Genomic DNA, 24,433 nt, shown 5'->3' with positions numbered 1-24,433 from the left:
CCAAATCTGAAAGGAAATTTCAATACCTATAATTCCAATTCCATTTGGTTATGATAGATTTGATGGTGCTCCAAAGATTGGGATATTTTTTTATAACCTAACCCTGACTTGTGCTTCTCAACAACATTGTCCCTTATTTGTTTGGAGAGTTCCTTGGTCTTCATGGCAGTGTTTGGTTAGTGGTGCCTCTTGCTTAGGTGTTGCCGCCTCTGGGGCCTTTCAGAAAGGTGTGTCTATGTAATGACAGATCTTGTGACACTTAGATTGGACACAGGTGGACATCATTTCACTAATTATGTGACTTCTGAAGGTAATTGGTTGCACCGGAGCTTTTTATGGGCTTCATAACAAAGGAGGGTGAATACATACGCACATGGCAATAATCAGTTTTTTATTTCTTAAAAAAAGTTTTATGTATATATTTTTCTAATTTTACTTCACCAACTTGTGTTCTGATCCATCACATATAATTCAGTTAAAAAAAAAAATTGAACTAAAGGCTGCAATCTAACAACATGGGTAAAAAGCCAAGGGGGTAAATACTTTTGCAAGGCACTGTATGGGATACATTTATGTAATTATTTTTTTTTTATTTATTTATGTATTTATTTACCATTTTTTAATGGGACTGCAATATAAACAAGGCACTTTTTGGGGACCATTGACACCAATACAGTGATCAGTGCCCAAAAAAATGCCCTGTCAATACAACGGTGTGGGGGATGATTGCACTGTAGGAAGACAGAGATCCGTGTTCCTGATAAGCAGAAATACAAGATCTCTGTACTTCTTTACTAGCAGAATGGAGATCTGCCTTGTTTACGCTGCTTCTCTTTGAACATTCTTCAGGTTCCCGGCGGATGTCCGGGCCAGGCCAGGATGAAGAAATCACGTACAGGTACGTGATTTTGCGTTTAATGGCCGCCCTGCCGCATTATATGTACGTGGGGCCGTCCTTAAGCGGTTAAGCTTCAAAAATGTAAGCTAGAATCTGATTGGTTGCCATTCACTGCTGCTTCAGATTCGGTCTGCTCCAGTTTCAGTGTATTCCGCTTAGTAGATATCATTCCTCTTCAATGCATTTGTACAAAAATGTAAAGTTTCCTTTGGTGTAACAGGGTGATTTACACTTAGTCAACTTGGCACCCCAGCTATTTTATAGGATATTTGCTTCTTTTACAGCACTGTAGCACCCTCTACCTAGGTAGGTGCTAGAGATAGTTTTTTTTTGGGTGAGCGTAGGTAAATTTAGGCAAACGCAATGTTCTTGGCAACATACAGATCTGAACGCAATGTTCCCCATGCACGCACATTCAGGAAACTGTTCAGTGATGCTTGGTGCTGTAATGACCACGGGCTGGAAACCGTGGATAGTCAAAGTGAAGAAAATGTCATCAGAACACCAAAGATTCATCGAAAGGGTCCAAAGCTTCTTTGGACCCTTTTTCGAGAAATCCTTGGTGTGCTGATGATATTTTCTTCACTTTGGCAATACGCAGAGATGCATACAAGATGCCTTTGCAAGAATTTCAGGACTCTGAGCAAGCACAAATACTTATTTAGCGCAAGGATATCAAAAACATAAATTCTTTAGCTGGGGAACAACTGGACACAATGTCAAAGGCCATGTGATTGCTGTAATGATGCTTTAACATTCCTACCTTCTGGCTTTAAGAAAAACTTAAAAAAAAACTGTAGTCAATTGCAACTGTTTTTGAAGATCAAGTAGAGGAAAAAAATATGGAATCACTCAATTCTGAGGAAAGTATTATGGAATCATGAAAAGATGTCACAGTCCCATCATGCCCCGGGACTGTGACGTTATGCCCCATGCCTATATAAGTCGTTGTACACCTTGTACATGGCATTACAGCAGGAGAGAGTATCATGTCAACATCGGAAGAAAAGGAATCAAGAGGACGGAGAAGACTGGGCCACCACTAGCAAAAAAGTGGCAAAAGAGCAGAAGATAGTGGAGGAGCCCGGCAGAAGAACCGGAGAGCGGGAGAAGAGCCGGAGACCTGGAGAAGAGGCTGGAAAGCAGGAGAAGAACCGGACACCGGGAGAAGAGGCCAGAGAGATCGAAGAGGTCGGAAGAGACCCCCGAAGTCAGAAGAAGACCCCCGGAGCTGCCTAATAAATTACTTTAAAAACCTGTGTAGTGTGTTTTTTTTATTGACACTTTTTTCCCGCAGGTGAATGGGCAGGGGTACAATGTACCCCATACTCATTCACATAGGGTGGGGGGCCAAGATCCGGGGGTCCCCTCATTACAGGGGGCTCCTGGATTTCAATAAGCCCGCAGACCCCGACAACCAACGGCCAGGGTTGTTGGGAAGAGGCCCTTGTCCTCATCAACATGGGGACAAGGTGCTTTTGGGTGGGGGGGCCTAAAGGGTGCCCCCCTTCCCCAAAGCACCCACCCCGCTCATGTTGAGGGCATGCAGCCTGGTACGGTTCGGGGGGGTGAGCTCGCTGTCCCCACCACCCTTCCTGACCGGCCAGGCTGCGTGCTCGGATAAGGGTCTGGTATAGATTTTGTGGGGGACCCCCACGCCGTTTTTTCGGAGTAGGGGGTTCCTCTTAAAATCCATACCAGACCTAAGGGCCTGGTATGCTCTTGGAAGGGAATTCCCTCTCGCTGCGATAGGAAAATGTTTTTCCTATTGTAGCCAGCACGAGATGTACAGTACCCTGTCGCCGAGAACCAGCACGATGGGATCGGGCTGGAAACACATTCTCACAGACAGGTACTGTATCTTGATGCTTTGATGCCCTCCTTGGTCTACCAGTATGCTTCCCTTCCCATTTGATTTGGTCCAGATTTTATACACAGCTGACTGGGAACAACCAACATTCCGTGACGATTTACCTTCTTGAAGAAGTTTTATAATGTCGCGTACACATGATCGGAAATGTCACCAACAAAACTCAGATGAGAGCTTTTTGTCAGAAAATGCGACTGTGTATATGCTCCATTGGTCTTTTGCTGGTGGAATTCCAGCCAGCAAAAGATTGAGAGCAGGTTCTCTATTTTTGGTCGGGAAAAGTTTCTATCTGAAAATGTGATCATCTGTATGCAATTCGGATGCGCAAAAAATCAACGCATGCTGGGAAGCATTGAACTTAATTTTCCCGGCTCGTCATAGTGTTGTACGTTACCGCGTTCTTGATAGTCACGCAAAAGTTCTCTGAACTTTCAACCGTGAGTATGCAAGCCAAGCTTGAGCGGAATTCCGTCGGAAAAAACATCCAAAATTTTTTTTCTGATTGAAATTGCGATCATGTGTGGCATAAGCCTCTCCTTTGTTTCAACTGACATCTCATTGTGTTGGAGCCATGATTCGTGTAAATCAGGCTGGTGCAACAGCTCCCCAAGGTGTGCAAGCACTCTTTTTTTAACTGCAAACTAATTAGCAGATGTAATCTGATGCAGATGTTTGTTTTAGAACTGCAAAGCACATGGTGATTCCATAATATTTTGCTCAGAATTGAGTGATTCCATTTTTTTTTTCTCTGCTTGATCTGCAAAAACAGTTGCAATTGACTACAGTTTTCTTTCTTTTTTTTTTGTTGTTTTTTTAAGTGTTTCTAAAGCCTCATACACACGATCGGACTTTGTACAAACTTTCCCGTGGACTTTGTACAAAGGGCGTAGTTCATAGATCGGACTTTTTGACAACAAACACGAACGTAGTGACGTCACAACGTACTGATGACACTTCAAAAGAGGACGTTCAATTACTCCAGTGCCACCTTTGGTCAGCTTCTGTATTGTAGTCTGATCTTTTGCATTGGTTCTGAGCATGCGTGTTTGTACCTTGTACAAAAGTCCGATGGTTTTGCGTACACACGATCGGACTTTGCTCCATCAGACTTTTGTTGCCAGAAAGTTTGTCCGTTCGCACAGCCAACAAAAGTCCGATGAAAACAGAAAAAGTTTGTCCGATGGAGCGTACACACGGTCGGATGTTGCTCCAAAAGAGCTAATTTGCATGTTTGTTGTCAAAAAGTCCGATCGTGTGTACGGGCCTTTAAAGCCACAAGGTTGGAGTGTTAAATGAAAATAGTTTTGAGGCATGCCTGTGATTTTTTTATTTTTATTTTTCTACACCATTAAACAATTGAATTAACATTTTCCAAGAGTGGTGATTCCATACTTTTTTTTTTCTAGGGTTTGTATATACAATTACTCTTTCATTATTATTTTTTTCTAATCTGTAGGTGGTGTATTCCATTTTAAAGACGTAGATACATTTCTTGTTGCATTTTTTTTGTTGAATTTGTTGATTTTCACTTATATTTATTGAGGCACCATACACTGGTGTTTGTTTCACATGTGATTGCTGTGCAGCACTCATCCCCGAAGGAGCTGCTGGAAATTTTTGGATCCCCGGCCATTTCCAGTGATGACTCGCCCCTTAAGCTGACTCAAACACACTGACACACCAATCAATGAGAAAATATTGGCTTTATTAAAAACAGTAATAAGTCCTGAAGAAAGAAACTGGTTACCAGGATTGACAATAGTAAATACAGTGCATTAATAACAGCGATAGAAGTCAATATCACAGCATGGTACATAGAGTCTGTTTTTGTTTTCTTTCTCACCAATGAAAGGCCTGAAATGCATCGAGTGGGTGGATAATGACACCGCAAGCAATATTAGCCAACAATCAATGAAGAGCTGACTATATGGGCCTAACTGCAATTTTAGACCCTAGCAACCACTGTCCAGGGGATAAATCTATCAAAGTATGCTGGCTATGGGGTGCTTTAAACTCTACAGTATAGCACCTAACCTTCAAGAAGGTACCTGTAAGCCACAGGTGAAAATATTTATTTTGAGAACATTTCAAACAATTAACGGTGAAAGTGTTCAGGGGTGCCCTTTTGACAAAATTCTGCAATAGGCAGCAGTAAGCCCGAAGAGGTAAAGCTCAACTATCCAACCTCCGGCACATGTCCTTCTTGGTTTCAGTCTCCCTGCAGTACTCTGAATGCCAGTACTACAGACAGATGAGAGGTAGGCTGCTCCATCTATGGCAGGTCTTCCCCTGAAATTTCTACCTCTCTTTGCACAGCAGCAGTCCTGATGCAGGACTCTAAACAGGGTTGAGCAACTCTATCCTCTCTTTCCCCTCAGGCCTCTCTTTCCCTTATGATATAAACCCTGGGGCTTGATGCAAGTGGGTACCCGCATGGGTAATGTCTGCCCTTTCGCCAGACTACTGGCTCATTACCCTGGGGTTCATTGCCCCCCCCCCCCCCCAAACAGTACCTGTGGGCTTTGGCTGTCTCGCTTTCCCTGGCCATAGATCCTCCCAGAATCGTTTCCCTTTTCCTCTCCCTGGTTGCCTTGTTTCCTCCAGGGCTCCCTGACTGCGCTGCCCAGGTCTGCACTGCCTCTCCTGGATGAGGGTGGTGTTACTGAACTGACCACCTTCAAAAAAAAGTGTTGAGGGGTGTGGGGCAGGTGGGCTAAAATGTGTGATTGTTTTTCAGTGGACATTCCCTTAATTTAACTTTTTCTAATGACAGCATATTTGACCTATTATGACATATGACTAGAGTAGAAGGCTGAATGGAAGGGCATTTTTAGGTCACGTGGAGCCAGACACAAATGTACATTGATCACAATTGCTTTGTTAGGGTAATTATGACCTGCATAAGGAGTCTCTTCCCATGGGGGTTTACAATGACTATTAACCATTTACAAAAACACCAGACCAAGGGGTGATTAATGGCTATTTTATGACAGGGCTTCATTAAAGTCTCTTGCTCTAGAGGTTTATGACCCCAAATTATAGTGAGGATACCTTATGGCCTGTCAAATGCTCTGCTAGAAGGCTTAAGAGATAGCAGTTTTTCGATGAAGCTACATCACTCTTCGATGGGCCTACATCACTCTTCGATGGGGCTAAATCACTCTTCAATGGGGCTACATCACTCTTCGATGGGCCTACATCACTCTTCGATGGGGCTAAATCACTCTTCAATGGGGCTACATCACTCTTCGATGGGGCTACATCACTCTTCGATGGGCCTACATCACTCTTCGATGGGCCTACATCACTCTTCGATGGGCCTACATCACTCTTCGGTGGGGCTACATCACTCTTCGGTGGGGCTACATAACTCTTCGATGGGGCTACATCACTCTTCGATGGGGCTACATCACTCTTCGATGGGGCTACATCACTCTTCGGTGGGGCTACATCACTCTTCGATGGGGCTACATCACTCTTCGGTGGGGCTACATCACTTTTCGGTGGGGCTACATCACTCTTGAGACCCAAAATTATCTGCGGCAGGGCTTATCTTTCCAGCTTCCACTGCAGGCAATCATAGTTTGCAGCATTTCTTTCCTATCATGTCAATCAAGGACAGAGGGAGGAAAAGGAAACCAAGGAAAGGGAAGCCAAAAGGAAACACAATGCTTTAGTTTCTGGTTAGATGGCACCAGGACAGAGTGACTGAAACAAGGAAGTGTAACTGTAGTCTTGAGCCTGGGCAAGGCAGTAAACAGTGGCTGAATCCTCAGACAGCCCAAGGTTAGGGCAGGTAGAAGGCAAGTTCTGAAGTCAAGGTAGGTAGCAGACAAACATAAAGTCAAGGCTTCACCTGTCGTCTAGTAAACAATCCAAGGTTAAGTCCATGTGGAAATTCCAAAAAGTAGCCCAGGAGAGTAGCTCAGGTACAAGGCAAAGGTCACCAACCATGGAATGCCAAGGAAATAGAAGATCAGGGTCAGGCGAGGAAAAAACAGATCCAGGAACCTGGTTTAAATAAGGCACTTCTTGCACAAAGGACCAATCCAGCTGGGGAGGTGTGACTCTACAGCTGATGGGAGCAGGGGCTCCCATCAGCTTAGGGCTTGTGCATATGGCCATATGAAAATATGGTAGCTAGAACATGAGATCTCGCTGGCATTCAATGGAAGACGATGTGGTAAAAGTTCTCTTTACACTGCATGCTTGTACTGTTTGAGCATTGATTACATACATATACCAAAAAATATAGAGAATACAGAAAAAAAATTAAGAATAAAATAACCATCACCCTTTTATTGAACCTAAATCGTACTTTCTATAGATATGCTGTATATAGATAATATAGATAATTTTGCAAATATATTATTAAAAAGAAACAGACTTAATTGTAAATCTGTTTTTATTTTAACACCAGCAACACTTCCTGAGACACATTTCTAAATCTGGTGGCTGTTCTTGGAAATCAGACTTAATCTGCAGTTATAATCATGTTAATTAATGAATTAAATATGTGATAATTAAAGTTACCACTATCTTCAAACATTGGCTCCTCGCTTTACCAATCCCATCCTCCCTTCCTGTGATGTCACCAGTTTCTGGGCGGAGTTCTCACATCATAGGATTCCCCCCACATATCTTTATACAACCATCTCCTACACCTATCCCAGCATGGAGGGGCTCAGTGAAGGTGGTGGTGAAGGTGTGGAGGTGGCGAATCGGGTAACACAGATCATAAAAGGAGATCCGCCCGGCCTCATAATCCAGATATATCCTGACTCTGTTACTGGAGGGATTGGGGGGTAAGAGGGTCCGATTACTGTCATGTCTCACATAATACTTATTTATAGACCTGAGCAAACCCCAGGACTTCTTATTCTTTCCCAATCCTGCATTTTCTAATCCTGCCTGCCAAACTTTCCTGCCTATACTCGGGTAACACATCCCGACTCTCCACCAATTTGATTCCTTGACATCCACATCCCAGTAATGTTGACCTGATTGGAAACTATGACTGCTCAACACCAGAAGATAATTTGTAAATCTCTCTGGTGTTTCTGGGTGATTCAGGTTTATCTTTGACCAGGATACAGTTTTCCTGTCATCTGATATCTGTAGATCATTATGAGCTGTGTTTCCATCCAGTAATATGTCTGCAGCTTCCTTGATATAGAAAGTTATATTTACCTCTGTTAAGATCTTGGCCATATCCAGACCCCCTCCATCACGGAGGAGCTCCTCATGTCTCTCTCTGTCCTCATTATCTCCATCCTCAGTATCACACAAGTCACCTGTGTCTGATTCCTGTAAGACAGTCAGTGGATCCGTCACGTTACACAGCTCCTCAATGTGACGCAACTTCCTGGACAGCTCCTCCTTCTTTATTTCCAGATCCCGGATCCTTTTCAACACAGAGAGAGAGACCTGCTCTGCTTGCCAGGAAATTTCCCACCGAACTCTCTTCTCTAGGTCTTCTAGCCATCTTCTGATATCTTTAAACACATCCTTTACTCTCTTGGTGTCACCAGTGGCTTTTTTTTCTACGTTCCTCTTGTGTTCCTGCAGACTCTGGACTCTTTCCTCCGTCTCTTTTATCTTTGCCCGAAGCTTCTGCAGATCATCCCCCGGTTTCTTCTTCTTCTTCTTCTTCCCAGAAGCCTCATTCAGTTTTTTCACTCCATACTTTTTCTGAGCTCGCTGAGAAGACAGGAATGTGTCCACTATGTCGCGCAGTTTGTTGTTCCTCTGCAGTGCAGGACGACTCTTCGACTTTTTTTTGCATTCAGGACAGGAATATCTTCCAGACCCCTCCTGTTTATCCAGCACACGATCAATACAGTTCCGGCAGAAGTTGTGTCCACATCTCAGCATTACAGGATTTTTATAAATTTTCCGACAGACGGAACATTCCAACTCAGCTCTCAGATCAGTAGACGCCATCGCTGACAGCAGAAGAGAAATGAAATGAAAGTCTCTGATAATTCTCTGAGATTACCTCAAAGTGGTTTCATGGACCTTTGGACATTGCTGAAATTAGAAAAATAGGAATTCATGATTGGCTGTTCTTACAGGACAAAAAAATATATTAATCATGACATTCTTCTATAGTAAGATGTCAGTTAATCACACTTTTGTCCCCATGTTGTACCGACTCAGTCATCACTGTACTAGGCAGGCAGCTACTTCATCATTTTAAAATGATGTCATCAGCTCTGCATCATTTAAGACAAATCGACAGGTAAACTAACTGCCCTTCCCAGGGGACCTATCACCAAAACTGCTGTCATATTGTAGGAAGGGAAGTGATTGACTCCCAGGTAAGTTCGTCCTTAAATCAATTCATGCTTATACGGTATACATGTCCCACTGTTGTGACTTTCATAAAGTAGGAACACATGTAACTGAAATGTTTTTTTAACCACTTCAATACCGGGCACTTTTACCCCTTCCTGCCCAGGCTGATTTTGTAAATAAGTAACTTTTCTCCTTCACTGATGGGCGCTGATGAGGCTGCACTGATGGGCACTGATAGGCTGCACTGATGAAGCTGCACTAATGAAGCTGCACTGATGAAGCTGCACTGATGGGCACTGATGAAGCTGCACTGATGGGCGCTGATGAGGCTGCACTGATGGGCACCGATGACTCTGCACTGATGGGCACTGATAAGGCTGCCCTGATGGGCGCTGATAGGCTTCACCGATGGGTGCTGATGAGGCTGCACCATTGATGCGGGCGCACAGAGCCTCGCTCCTCTCCCCCTCCTCTCTGTGTAGCGCCTGCATTGCAAGTGTGGGCGGTTGGCTGTGGCTTCACACTTCGCCGGGCATACACTGCACTTGCACGAGTCGTGCTGTGCACTGTGAATGGCCGGACAATCTTCTGGGACCTGTGACATGTCCCAGAAGATTGTAGGGAGGGAGGGGGGGTGAAATTCCTATCTGAGCCGCGGTGCCCGGAGAGGAAATGGGAGCTGAGTACCCGTGAAAACTAGGTACCCACTTCCCCCACCCCAAAAAAAAATGACATGCTAAATGTGGCATGTCAGGGGGTCACAAGTACTTAAAGCAAAAGTTCCATTTTTGGGTGAGACTCTGCTTTAAACATGCATATGTAAATTGAGTTGATCTCTGTTATAAAAACAAAAGTCAGACCTTTGCTGATTGATAAGGTGCATGATGTGGGCTGTGTGATCAGTGCATGGAAGCAGTAGGAGAGGATGCCAAGGGCTGTGTGATTAGTGAGCGGGAGCAGGAGAAAAAACACTGGGGACCTTGTGATCATAGAGCAGGAGATGCCAAACAGCTAGGGACACAAATACAGTGGAACCTTGGATTGCGAGTAAGGCGGTTACATAGTTACATAGTTAGTCAGGTTGAAAAAAAGACACAAGTCCATCCAGTTCAACCTTAAAAACAATAAAATAAAATAATAATCGTACAATCCAATATACCCAATTTTATGCCCACAATTCATCCAGAGGAAGGCAAAAAACCCCAGCAGAGCATGATCCAATTTGCTACAGCAGGGGAAAAAAAATTCCTTCCTGATCCCCCGAGAGGCAATCGGATTTTCCCCGGATCAACTTTACCTATAAATGTCAGTACCCAGTTATATTATGTACATTTAGGAAATAATCCAGGCCTTTCTTAAAGCAATCTACTGATCTGGCCAGAACCACCTCTGCAGGGAGTCTATTCCACTTTTTCACAGCTCTTACTGTGAAGAAACCTTTCTGTATTTGAAGGTGAAATCTCTTTTCCTCTAGACGTAAAGAGTGCCCCCTTGTCCTCTGGGTTGACCGTACAGAGAATAACTCAACACCAAGTTCACTATATGGACCTCTTATATATTTGTACATGTTGATCATATCCCCCCTTAATCTCCTCTTCTCAAGAGAGAATAAATTCAGTTCCTCTAATCTTTCCTCATAGCAGAGCTCCTCCATGCCTCTTATCAGTTTGGTTGCCCTTCTCTGCACTTTCTCCAGTTCCCCAATATCCTTTTTGAGAACTACAGCCCAAAACTGAGCTTCATATTCCAGATGAGGTCTTACTAATGACTTGAACAGGAGCAAAATGATATCTCTCTCTCTGGAGTCCATACCTCTCTTATACAGGAAAGGACTTTGCTCGCTTTGGAAACCGCAGCTTGGCATTGCATGTTATTATTGAGCTTATGATCTACCAAAACCCCCAGATCCTTCTCCACTATGGATCCCCCCAGTTGTACTCCCCCTAGCGTGTATGATGCATATTCTTAGCCCCCAAGTGCATAACTTTACATTTCTCAACATTAAACCTCATCTGCCACATAATCGCCCAATTAGACAGAGCATTGAGGTCGGCTTGTAAATTGGAGACATCCTGTAAGGACGTTATTGCACTGCATAGCTTGGTGTCATCTGCAAAGACGGAAATGTTACTTTTGATCCCAGACCCAATATAATTTATAAAGATATTAAAAAGTAAGGGTCCCAGCACTGAACCTTGGGGTACACCACTCATAACCTTAGACCATTCAGAGTAAGAATCATTAACCACTACTCTCTGAATTCTGTCATTAAGCCAATTTTCTATCCATTTACAAACTGATATTTCCAAACCTGTAGACCTTACACATGAGCCGTGTGTGGGGAACTGTGTTGAATGCTTTTGCAAAATCCAAGTATACCACGTCCACCGCCACCCCTCTGTCCAAGTATACCATGTCCACCACCACCGCCACCCCTCTGTCCAAGTATACCACGTCCACCCCTCTGTCCAAGTATACCATGTCCACCGCCACCCCTCTGTCCAAGTATACCACGTCCACCGCCACCCCTCTGTCCAAGTATACCATGTCCACCGCCACCCCTCTGTCCAAGTATACCACAATACCACATCCACCGCCACCCCTCTGTCCGAGTATACCACGTCCACAGCCACCCCTCTGTCCAAGTATACCACGTCCACCGCCACCCCTCTGTCCAATTATGCCACGTCCACCGTCACCCCTCTGTCCAAGGTTTTACTTACCTCTTCATAAAAAGAAATCAGGTTTGTCTGGCAATGTCTGTCTTTCATGAATCCATGCTGTCTGTTGCTTAAAGTGTTTTTTTCCAGCAAGAACTCGTCTATGTGATCTTTTATTAATCCCTCCAGTATCTTCCCAACTATAGAAGTTAAACTAACAGGTCTATAATTACTTGGTAAAGACTTTGATCCCTTTTTAAATATAGGCACCACGTTCACCCTGCGTCAATCCAGTGGTACTATTCCTGTCATTAATGAGTCCCTAAAAATTAGATACAATGGCTCTGAAATTACAGAGCTCAATTCTTTTAGGATCCGTGGGTGGATGCCATCAGGTCCAGGTGCTTTATCCACCTTTATTCTGTCTAAATATTTTTGGACCATATCACTTTTGAGCTATTGTGGATCATTTGGGGCTGTGTCACTACCACCCCCATTATGGACATGAGCTCCCCCATGCTCTTTTGTATACACAGAGCTGAAGAAAGTATTTAAGAAATTAGCCTTCTCTTTGTCCTCAGTCACCAACTCTAGATTATTTTGTAAAGGGCCTACATGCTCAGACTTGACTTTTTTACTATTAATATATTTGAAGAATTTTTGGGGGTTTGTCCTTGCAATCTGTCATTCGTTTTGAATTTTTGCATCCTTGATTTCCTTTTTACATATTCTGTTAAATTCTTTGTAACATTTAACTGACTTTAGTGTTGCTTCATTTTTATATTTTTTAAAAGATCTGCTCTTATAGTTTATAGCTTTTTTAACTTTAGCTGTGAGCCACATAGGTTTTGTTTTTAGCCTTTTAAACTTATTGCCCATGGGAATATACTTTGCAGTGAGTTCAAAAACAGTCTTTTTGAAGAATTCCCATTTCTGTTCTGTGCCCATTGATGTCAATATTCTCTCCCAGTCTAAGTCCTGGAGAGCAGCCCTCATCCTTGGAAAATTTGCTCTCTTGAAGTTAAGTGTTTTTATCTTCCCCGTATGTATTTCTTGCTTAGCGCTAACATCAAATGAAATCATGTTATGATCACTGCTACCCAGGTGTTCCTTTATCTGGACATTGGTAATAAGCTCTGCATGGCTTGAGATTACCAGGTCCAACAGAGCTTCATTCCTAGTTGGGGCCTCAATAAACTGTACCATAAAATTGTCCTGTAGTAGGTTTATAACTTTTTGCCCTTTAACTGTCCCAGCAGTGCCATTACTCCAGTCAATTTCTGGGTAGTTAAAATCCCCCATTATTATCACTGTCCCAGCCCTTGCAGCCCTTTCTATCTGTGCAAGGAGCTGAGTCTCCACCTCCTCATTAACATTAACACAATCCTCTTTCACACTTGCTTTGAGATCACTTCTCACATAGAGACAGACCCCTCCACCTTTCCTTTTTACCCTGCCTCTCCGAAAGAGTGCATAGCCAGGAATATTAATAGCCCAGTCATGTGAGGATTGAAGCCAATTTTCAGGAATACCGATTACATCATAGCTCTCCTCATGCACCAGAGCTTCCAACTCACCTATTTTGCTTGGCAGACTTCTGGCATAGGTGTACAAACACTTTAATGCATTATTACATTTTGCTCTGGTGTTTTTCATATTTTTAGTAGTACAAATGGCACTATAGCCGGTTAACGAGAGTTTCGCAATACGAGCACTATATTTTTAAAAATATCGGAACTCAGTTTGCGAGTGTTGTCTCGCAAAACGAGCACGATTCAGGCCAAAGCGGTGTCCAGTACCGTGTTTAGTCTGAGTTGGGGGGGCACCAATCCAAATGCACGGAAATGACGAGGGGGCACGGGGGGCGCCGTTCGGAAATGTACGGAAAGGCCAGAGGACAGCTCTGCTGACCTCTGCAAATCTCGGGAACAAAGTCTTTCCGAGGTTTGCCGAGGTCAGCCGAGGTGTCCTCGGGCCTTTTCGGCAGTTTCTAAGGCATTTGGGTGCTCCCCGGCTCTGGCCGCATGCGGTATTGTTTGCTATTGAAGTCAATGCGGAACAAATTATTTTCATTTCCATTGACTTCAATGGGGAAACTCGCTTTCATATGCGAGTACTTTGGATTTTGAGCATTCTCCTGGAACGGATTATGCTCGTAATTTGAGGTTCCACTGTAGTGCTCAGCAGAAAACAATAAAAGTACATTTTTCCTAGATCATCCCCATTACTTTAGCTGGTAACCTTGGTAACCTTTTTATCAGGAGTGTTGATGCAACTCGATGCACATCCTGTACTATGTATATGTAGGTATGTGGCCCAATGGTGACCTCCAGAGATAGGGATAGCTGACATCCTTCAGTGTAGAGTGGGCTACAAGGCATGGTGGGTATAATGCAAGATTAAATGGTGGGCACCAGACACTATTTGAATGCAAAGAGATTTATTGTCTCTTAAACAGAACTTTGGGAGAGAGGGTTGGGGCCAGGACACCTTAGGTAGATGCAAAGATAATTGTCAGACTCCGAGACTTCTATAGTAGGGATGAGCCGAACACCCCTCCGGTTCTGTTCGCACCAGAACTTTCGAACGGACCGAAAATTTGTACGAACTTTAGAACCCCATTAAAGTCTATGGGACTCGAACGTTCGAAATAATAAGTGCTAATTTTAATCGCTAATATGCAAGATATTGTCCTAAAAAGGGTTTGGGGACCTGGCTCCTGCCCCAGGGGACATGGATCAATGCCATTTTTTTTTTTAAACAGACGTTTTTTTTGGGAGCACTGATTTTAATGACCATTAAAGTGAAAAAAATGTGAAATATTTCTTTAAATATCGTGCCTGGGGGGTGTCTGTAGTATGCCTGTGAAGTGGAATAATGTGTTTCCCATGTTTAGAACAGTGCCTGCACAAAATGACATTTAACGGAAAAAAGTCATTTAAAACTGCATTGCATCAAAAATTTTAATTACGGGGGGCGTGGCTACCGCGCGCTGGTGGATGGGTGCATAGGAGAAGAGCTCCGCTCCAGCGGCGGGACAATATCCGCATTGTGGACCCCCTGCGCCTGCGAAACCGCACTGAATCACTCCAGAGAGCCCGCTCGCACTCCGGAGATGTCGCCAAAGAGGAGAGGCTCTGGGCAGCCTAAAAAACTGCCGGATTTCTTCCCACCGGCGGCCCGCGAATCCAGCCAAGATGGCGCCGGCGGCAGCATGCACTCCTCCCCTGGTCCCTCCTCAGCCTCCTCGGGGAGCCCAGCACCCTCCGACAGACAGGGGAGGAGGTCGCCAGGGACGTCCACGCCGATCAGCAGCAGCCCAGCGAAATCCAGGCCAAGACTGTCAGGAGAAACACTGCAGGTGAGCGCTAAACAGAATTCATCTACTGACACTAGAGAACTTCATGACTGCATATCTGAGTTCCCTGCCACTAACCAGCCTGTCTCTGAATCCACCCTGAAAGACATGCTTGTCTCCCTGCGTGCCTCACTTCACACAGATTTTATGCAATGTGTTAGTAACTTTAAAGCTGAAGTTGGAGTACTGAGCGGCAGGATGGATCATGTGGAACAGAAAATGGGGGACTTTGCGGTTGCTCACAACACCTTAGTTAATGCACACAATGATCAGTCTGAGGACATTGAGTGGCTTAAATCTAAGATGGCCGACCTGGAAGACAGGTCCAGGCGCAATAATGTCAAAGTCAGAGGGATTCCTGAGACCGTCCTCCCCACACAGCTTGCCCATTACATTCAGGACCTCATGAAAACCCTGTTGCCCGCTCTGTCGGATCAAGATGTGATTATTGACCGTATTCACAGACTTCCTAAGCCTTCACACCTGCCTGACAATATTCCGCGGGATGTTCTTTCACACTAAGGAGCAACTTCTTTCAGCGTTCAGGAAAGAGACCCAGCTCCCAGAAAAATTCTCCCACCTGCAGTTGTTCGCTGACCTCTCCCAATTTACCTTGCAGAGGCGCAAAGCTCTTCTCCCTGTTACCATGGAGTTCCGTACCGCTGGGGATACCCCCTGAAGCTCCTAATTACCCATGAAGGTAAATCCTCGGTGGTCTCCACATTACAAGAAGGGCTAGACTTGCTACGCACCCTTGACATCATCCCTGAGGAACCTGCTGCTCCCTCGGCCTCATCCCCACCTGTCCGGCTGGAGACTCAGGGAGACTGGCAGATGGTCCAGCGGAGACGATGGAAAAAAAACAAACCAAGGATTCCTTGAGAAATCTGCTGCAACTCGCTGTTTGATTGCCAATTCCCGGTCGCTAGAGGATCTCCAGCGCTCACCTTTTGTACCCCCCACGTAAATGGGCATTTATAGTGCCTTCGGATCTCATCAGAGATCTCCTTTTTTATTAACTTCTGTTTTGATCTTTTGTTTCATGTTTTTCTATTTTTTCTTACTGCACTGTTGCAGTTTTATCCTGGTCTGTCAACGCCCGAAAGTTCTGGTACCACCTGGATCCGACCTACAGATACCTTACACCGTTTACCCTAGGAAGCCTACATTACCAGGAACCCCAGGGTTCCACTTTGAAAGAAAGTCCCGGGAATGAGAAGGAGAGAAACGAGTGGTAGTGTAGGGACAGCATGACAGGGTGAGAAGGGCACAGGAAAGGGTTAAAGACAGTAAATGGTGAGGAGGGGGGGTGGTTAGAAGAAGGGGTGGGTAGCCTTTAAAGGAGACAAACAGGAAGAGGAGGGGAACAACTTTAGGAGCACGAGGAGAGGAGAGTTTCAGGAGAGTTGTCTGCGAGTGTTAGGTCAGTTAGCCTTTGAGGGATGGCTGCGTTTGAGGCCATCTTTGCCCAGCTGCGTGCGGCTGCCGCCTGCCATGGACCGGAGTGGCTGGAGCGGCAGGTGGCGCCGCTTCTCAGGGACCAGGCTGAGGCTGGGGGATCGGCCACGGCACGCGCCCGGAGGTTTCGGCCTCCGGAGCGTTTTTCGCCAGAGGTATCCCCTCGAGCTGCCCGCACAGATAGGAGCCCCCCCGGCATGGAGCCGTCAGGCCCGCCAGCGAAGCGCACGCCTGCTTCCGCTGGTCCAGGGCCTGGACGGAATCCTCGTCTTCAGCAGCGCTCGGTGGGCGGGGCTTCGGAGCGGGCTAGCCCCTCCCCCCGCCTGCTCGGCGGAGATCTCCGGAGGATCCGGGCTCCCTCTCCCCTCCACGTGGGGGGAGGGGGAGGCCTCGGCGCGGGGCAGTATGTAACACGACCGCCGGGCCTTCCCCATCCCCGGCCGGCGGTTCAGATGTGAGGCGGCGTGGTCAAGATGGCGGCCGGCGGCGGCTGCGGAGCACAGTGGCGGCAGCGGACGTTATCCCTGGAGGTGCCAGACAGACCGGTGATGCGGACGGACGTCGCGGTCGGAGGGGGCCTGGTGGTCCTGCTACACACTTGGCTCGGGTGGAGAGCGCGGAGCCCCTGCGCATGCCCGTGGTCCTGTCCGAGGGGGAGCTGAGTGGATCCGACCATGAGGGTCAACAGGAGCGTCCGTCAGCGGTGGAAGCGAGCGGAGCGGCGGCGGGGTCCTTCCCTGGTCGGCCCGGTAAGTCCATGTCTCTGTTATTCCCTTCTACGGTTCCTGTAATGTCTGGGGTTGTTGGGGGTGGTTCAGGGACCGGGGTGTGTGGGTCGGTGTCTGGGGGGTCCGCCGGGGTGCTGGTGGGACCGGGCGTTGTCGGGTCGGCCGCGGTGGGGTCCGAGTCGCAGCTGCAGGCCCTGTTGGGGGGTCTGCGGGATTTGGTGCAGCGCTTTGCGCAGGACACCGGTGGGAGGGATACGCCGGCGGCTGCGTGGGGGCCGTCTGCTGCGGGGGGCGAGAAAGTCGGGGAAGTGCGGGCTGCGGCGCCGGCCGCGGCCGAACTTCCTGCAGTGGTGGTGCCCCCGGCGGCTGCTGAGGTCACTTCGGCTGTGGCGACGGGGGCTGGGGAGAAGGTGGCGTCCCCGGACGGCGGTGGTAGAGCGGACATAGTGCGCATAGCTGACGCGGCGAAATGCGAAGTATATGTCTGCTTTGAGGGTCCGTTGGGCTCGCACTTGAAGCCGGAGGTGCGGGAGAAGATAGTGAAGGGGGAGTACGTGGAGATTTTCTCGCTGCTCCCCCTTGAGAAGTTTAATTTGGACAGGGTGAAACCTGACGATAGTAAAAAGGAGGATGAGGAGAAGCGGCGATATCGGTTGATTCCGCGCACGTTCGCGAATTGGCTGCAGGTTTTCGCCATTATGGCCAGCGTCATTGGGGAGCAGAACCCCGAACACTGTTCGGCGTTGTTCTGCTATATGGACGCCGTGGGGGAGGCATACCGGGTGTACAGAGGCACTGCATGGCTCCGCTACGACGAGCAGTTCCGTCAGAGGAGGGCCGTGCGGCCTTCTTTGCGGTGGGACCATAAGGACATAAGCCTCTGGATGAGGTTGATGTCCTCGGCGAGGGCCGCTTCCCAGTTTTTTCCGGGGGGGGGCCGGAGGTTCCTCTTCCTCGGGACAGCCGGCCTCCAGCAAACGGGGACTCTGCTGGCAGTTTAACGACGGCACTTGCAAGTTTGGAAGTTCTTTTGCCGCTTCAAACACGAGTGCTCCGGCTGCGGCGACTCCCCCCCGGGTTCCCGGTGTTTTAAAAAGGGGAAGGGGCGAATGGGAGATTTGGCTAACAAAAGGGTTGACGCCGGTGAAGGGGGAAAGGATGGCGCCTTTCCTAAGTAGATACCCGGACCGGGCGGCTGCCCGGCTTTTGAGGGAGGGGTTTGCGGAGGGTTTTCGGATCCCTAGTGCTTTGGAGGCGATTCCGGCGGTGGCGCGGAACTTACGTTCCGCGTTATTGCACCCGGGGGTGGTTGTGGCGAAATTGGGGAAGGAGGTGGCGCTGGGTCGTATGGCGGGCCCCTTTCGGAAGCCGCTGCTGGCGGATTTGGTGGTGTCCCCTCTTGGGGTGGTGCCCAAGAAGGAGCCGAATAAGTTTCGGCTGATCCACCATCTCTCATTTCCGAAAGGGGGCTCCGTCAACGACGCGATTGACCCGGCGGCTTGTGTGGTGTCTTATACGTCTTTTGACGCAGCGGTGTCGTGGGTGCGCCGGTGTGGGCGGGGGGCCTTGCTGGCGAAGGCGGACGTGGAGTCCGCGTTCCGCTTGCTGCCGGTCCACCCTGAAAGCTTTCACTTGTTGGGCTGCTGTTGGCAAGGCGAATTTTATGTGGATCGTTGCCTTCCCATGGGGTGCTCGATCTCGTGCGCCTTGTTCGTCTGGGACGTTTTGGGTTTGAATTCGATAATTCATTACCTGGGCAATTTCCTGTGCGTTGGCTCTGCCGGAACGAACACTTGCGCAGTGTTGCTGGCTACGTTACACCAGGCGGCCCAGTGGTTCGGTATCCCGTTGGCTGCGGACAAGACGGAAGGCCCGACGGTGCGCCTTAGTTTTTCGGGGATCGTGATCGATTCTGAGGCCATGGAATGCCGGCTCCCGGAGGGGAAGCTGGAGGACTTGAGGGCCGAACTTCAGGCGGTGCCCGGGTTGTGCAAGGTGCAGCTGCGGAAGCTTCAGTCGTTGCTGGGGAAGCTGAACTTTGTTAGCCGGATCATTCCTATGGGTAGAGTTTTTTGTCGACGTTTGTCGGCGGCCACGGCGGGGGTTCGGTCGCCCACTCATTTCATCAGGCTGACGCGTGAACACAAGGAAGACCTGAGGGTGTGGCACACCTTTTTGGCTCAGTACAATGGCCAATCCCTCTGGCCGGGTGGGCCGGTGAGCAATTGGGATTTGGAATTGTTCACTGATGCAGCGGGATCTACGGGGTACGGCGCGTACTTTGGCGGCCAGTGGAGAGAGGCTCCCTGACCGGTGGAGTGGGTGGAGGAGGGGCTGTGCAAGAATCTGGTGCTGCTGGAATTGTTTCCGGTGGTTTTGGCGGTGGAGGTTTGGGGGGGAGCGTTCCGAGATATGAAGGTTAGGCTGAATTGCGACAACTTGGGCGTGGTTCAGGTCATTAACCGCATCTCGGCGTCTTCCCTTCATGTCGTCCGGTTGCTGCTGCACTTGGTGCTGCGCTGCTTGGAGCTGAACATTTTCTTATATGCAGTGCATTTGCCAGGGGTTGAGAATACGTTGGCTGACGCCTTGTCTCGTTTCCAGTGGGTCAGGTTTCGGGAGTTGGCGCCGGCGGCCGAAAGGGAGGGTGTCCCCTGCCCCAGCTGGATGTGGTCGATGGTCTGGGAGTCCTCGCTGGGTGGATCGAGCGGTCGGTAAGCGCCGCCACTTGGTTGGCCTACGGTAAGGTATGGTGTGAGTGGCGGGAGTTTGTTGGCCAGGTCGGGGGGGTCCGGCTGCTGATGAGATGCAGATGTTGATTCTCTATTTTGTGGCCCGGGGTCTGGAACGCGGTGTGTCGGTCTCCGCCATGGACCGGAAGCTGGCGGGGCTGGCCTTCTGGTTTAAGTTGCAAGGGTACGCGGACTATACAAAAGGCTTTTGCATTCGGCAGGCGATGAAAGGCTATCGTCGTGCGCGAAAACGGAGGGATACCAGGAGGCCGGTGACATTCGGCAACTTGCTGGAGTTGGTGGGTAGGTTGGGGTCGATCTGCTCCTCTGTGTTTGAGGCGTCTTTGTTTCGGGCGGCTTTTGCGCTGGCTTTTTTTGGCGCGTTCAGGGTTAGCGAACTGGTGAGTCCTTCGAGGACGGTCCCTGGAGGGATATTGGCGCAGGATGTGCGCCTGTTGGGTAATAGGGTGGAGATTTTTTTACGGCGGTCCAAAATGGATCAGGGAGGTAGAGGGGTGCGCGTGTGCTTGTATTGGCTGGAGGGGTCGCCGCTGTGCCCAGTACAAGCGGTAGGGGAGTTTTTGGGTGTGCGGCCCGGTGGGGACGGGACGCTGCTGGTTCACGCTGATGGGTCTTTGCTGTCAAGATTCCAATTTGTGGCGGTTTTTCGCAAATGCTTGACGGCGGCCGGCTTGGATAGCTCGCAGTTTGCCTCGCACTCCTTCCGTATCGGGGCGGCTACGGAAGCCGCTCGTTGCGGGTTGGACGAGGCAGCTGTCCGGAGGATACGGCGATGGGATTCACTGCGTTTTCGGTCTTACGTTCGGCCGGAGCTGGCGGTGGAATAGGGCCCGTGGCCGGCTGTGTGGGGGGGGTTTCTGTGGGGTGTGTGTAGTGTTTGTGTCTGTGTGTTTTTCTTCAAGCCTGCTGTTATCTATGGTTTTCTATGTTGTTTCAGATGGATTCCAGATAGGCCTCGTGTGGATATTGGGGCACTCTTATGTGGGGGCCAGGCGGGCAGACATGCGGCAGAATGGCAGGCAGTTGGGGGTTCCCTCGGGAGGAGGCTTGTGTGCGGTGGATTGGGAGGCCGGGCATGCTGTGGGGTAGGGTGTTACCGGAGGTGCTGCACGTGGCGCGCCTGGATAGGCCGCCTGATGTGCTGGTGCTCCACGTGGTGGGCAACGATCTGGGGGGCCGGCCGGCCAGGGAGCTCATTCGTGATGTCAAGTTGGATTTTTGCGTTTGAGCACCCTTTTCCCAGGAATGCTAATCGTATGGTCCGACATTGTGGCCAGGACATGTTGGCGGCTGGCCCGGTCCGTAGCGAGCCTGAATAAGACTAGAATTAAGGTGAACAAGAGAGTGGGCCAGTTTGATATCAGGAATGGGGGTTTGGTGGTTCGTCATCGGGAATTGGAAAGGGATGTTGGGCTGTATCTGTTGCGAGATGGTGTACATCTCTCGGATGTTGGGATGGATCTTTGGGCCCTGGGCGTGCAGGAGGGGATACAGCGGGCTCTGAGAGTGTGGCGGGGCTCCCAAGGGTGAGGGGGTCTCCCTTGATAGCTGGTGGCGGTGGTGGTGGCTTGTATGGTGGTAACTGATCCAGGAAATGGAAGTGTGGGGGGGCCCATTAGGGACATGGGCTCCCCGGGTTACAGCTAACGCGGGTTAGCTGATTATGGGATAGTGGACACAGCGGGTAGGGAGTTGTCTCCGGGCTGATGCTATCACGGCCAGAGGCCTAGTACGGTTAGCTTGCCCGCAGTGTAACAAAGTGAGATGGTGTTGGGAAAGTGCCATACAAGCCACCGGGTTCAGAAAACTGAGGAGGTTTCAGAGTTATATGGAGGTTTATCGAGGTTAAAATGGTTGAAATGGTTAATTGCTATATGTTGATATTTTGATATATATATATTTTATATATATTTATATATTTATAAATAGGCTGCTGTGGCCGGTTATACCTCATAAAAGGTGTGGTCTCATTTTTATAGATAAGAAAAGGGAGACAGGTTGGGGGGTGTAACGGTGGGCCGCAGTGGGTAAAACGAAGAGGTGCATCTTATCTACACCAGTCAAGAAAGTCCCGGGAACGAGAAGGAGAGAAACGAGTGGTAGTGTAGGGACAGCATGACAGGGTGAGAAGGGCACAGGAAAGGGTTAAAGACAGTAAATGGTGAGGAGGGGGGGTGGTTAGAAGAAGGGGTGGGTAGCCTTTAAAGGAGACAAACAGGAAGAGGAGGGGTAACAACTTTAGGAGCACGAGGAGAGGAGAGTTTCCCGCCCACCCTCCCCTTTTTGATTTAGGGGTTGATGGGAGAACTAATTACTTTGAGTTACAGGTGGAGTTTTTCGTCATGGCAGCTGTGTTTTGCAGGCGGTGGTGGTGGCTTGTATGGTGGTAACTGACCCAGGAAATGGAAGTGTGGGGGGGCCCATTAGGGACATGGGCTCCCCAGGTTACAGCTAACGCGGGTTAGCTGATTATGGGATAGTGGACACTGCGGGTAGGGAGTTGTCTCCGGGCTGATGCTATCACGGCCGGAGGCCTAGTACGGTTAGCTTGCCCGCAGTGTAACAAAGTGAGATGGTGTTGGGAAAGTGCCATACAAGCCACCGGGTTCAGAAAACTGAGGAGGTTTCAGAGTTATATGGAGGTTTATCGAGGTTAAAATGGTTGAAATGGTTAATTGTTATATGTTGATATTTTGATATATATATTTTATATATATTTATATATTTATAAATAAAAGGCTGCTGTGGCCTGTTATACGCCATAAAAGGTGTGGTCTCATTTTTATAGATAAGAAACGGGAGACAGGTTGGGGGGTGTAACGGTGGGCCGCAGTGGGTAAAACGAAGAGGTGCATCTTATCTACACCAGTCATGTGATTGCCTTTTGCCACATCTGCATCTGATTGCTGCCTTTAATGCCGCTTAAATTAGTTTCCTTTAATGTTCACGACCTCAACCATCCTGTTAAGCGGAACTCCTTGTGGAAGGAGGCACTGAAACTGGGGGCGGATGTACTCTGTGTCCAGGAGACTCACTTTCTCAATGCGGCTGCTCCCTATTTCCAACACAGGAACTACCCACATATATTCCTGGCCTCTGCATCCGAAAAGAAAAGAGGGGTAGCTATTGCCATAAGAGACTCAGTAGCTTTCTCCCTTACTGAAGTATTTACGGACCCTGACGGGAGGTATTTGATATTACTTGCTGTATTGAACAATAGGCCTTACACCATTGTTAACCTTTATGCCCCCAATGTACATCAGCTGCGGTTCCTGAACAGGCTCTTCCGCAAAATCAATAAGTGTCGTAGGGGTTCTCTGGTGGTCTGTGGAGACTTTAATGTAACGGTCGACTACGCACTGGATACTACGTCCAGGGCGAGTCGCCCCTTGCCGAAGCTCCAACCACTACTTGCTGCCGAGGATGTATTTGATGCCTGGAGGTGTCAACATGCGAGTGAAAAGGATTTTACATTTCATTCTGCGAGACATAACACCTATTCTAGGATCGATTTGATTCTAGTAGACAGGTTGCTGCTACAGGCAGTGTCTTCCTCCACCATCCATGACATTTCTTGGTCAGACCATGCGCCTGTTTCTATAGAGGTGTTGGAGGAACACACTCACTGCCTATGTTTGGAGGGCGAACTTCCAACTCTTCCAAAATTCCTCGCATGTTGCTACTATCTCTAAGAACCTGGCAGAATTTTTTGAACTGAATGCCCGCTCCCATAAGGCCTTTATGAGGGGCATAATGCTCCAAATCTCCTCTAGGGACAAAAAGGCCAGAACCCAAAAACTGAACGATATTCTGGCGGATATTCAGTCTTTGGAATCCTCCAACAAGTCGACGCCGGATTTCAACATGGCTCATAAACTTACTCAGCTCCGTGTTGAACTTCGCCACCTATTGTTGGCTAGGTATGACAAATATGTGTATTCACTAAAGTTGTCACACTACTCCTCCAGCAATCGTGCTGGAAAATACCAGGCCAACAGAGTGCGGGCAGCTAGGATCAATCCGCAAGAAATTGCGGACGCCTTTGCTGCTTATTACTCTTCCCTATACAATTTGAAACTTGATGCTGAAACTCCCCATCCCACAAATGAATGTATACAATCTTTTCTATCCAGTATTAATCTACCCTCTCTAACAGAAGAACAATTGGCTTCTCTAAATTTACCAATCTCGCCTGCAGAAATTGGGAAGTGCATTAGATCTCTCCCCCTGGGCAAATCTCCAGGGCCAGATGGCCTGACTAACGATTATTATCGTACGTTTGCAGACCTTCTGTCCCCTGTGCTCTCGGAGATTTATGCTGAAGCATTCTCCTCTGCGTCCTTTCCCCCGGAAATGCTTAGAGCCTATGTGGTTACGATTCCTAAACCGGGTAAGGAACCTAACACTCCCT

The 24,433-nt window shown here is 48.2% G+C and overlaps 1 protein-coding gene across 1 annotated transcript in view; it reads right to left on the bottom strand.

Moving 5' to 3' along the window:
• Positions 1-4,452: 4,452 nt before the first annotated feature.
• LOC143962099 (E3 ubiquitin-protein ligase TRIM39-like) overlaps positions 4,453-24,433 on the bottom strand; it is a 36,278-nt gene continuing 16,297 nt past the window's right edge. The window contains exon 2 of the mRNA XM_077471426.1: positions 4,453-8,798. Within this exon, the coding sequence (XP_077327552.1) occupies positions 7,383-8,711 (1,329 nt within the window). The 5' untranslated portion in view covers positions 8,712-8,798 and the 3' untranslated portion in view covers positions 4,453-7,382. The remainder of the gene's footprint in view (positions 8,799-24,433) is intronic.

Source organism: Lithobates pipiens, unplaced genomic scaffold (genome assembly GCF_037356315.1).
Source record: "Lithobates pipiens isolate NorthernLeopardFrog02 unplaced genomic scaffold, aLitPip1_a1.2 Scaffold_8, whole genome shotgun sequence".
In the NCBI taxonomy this organism is placed as follows: domain Eukaryota; kingdom Metazoa; phylum Chordata; class Amphibia; order Anura; family Ranidae; genus Lithobates; species Lithobates pipiens.
Note: the sequence above shows the minus strand (reverse complement) of the source record. Positions and strands in the feature narration are given on the sequence as shown.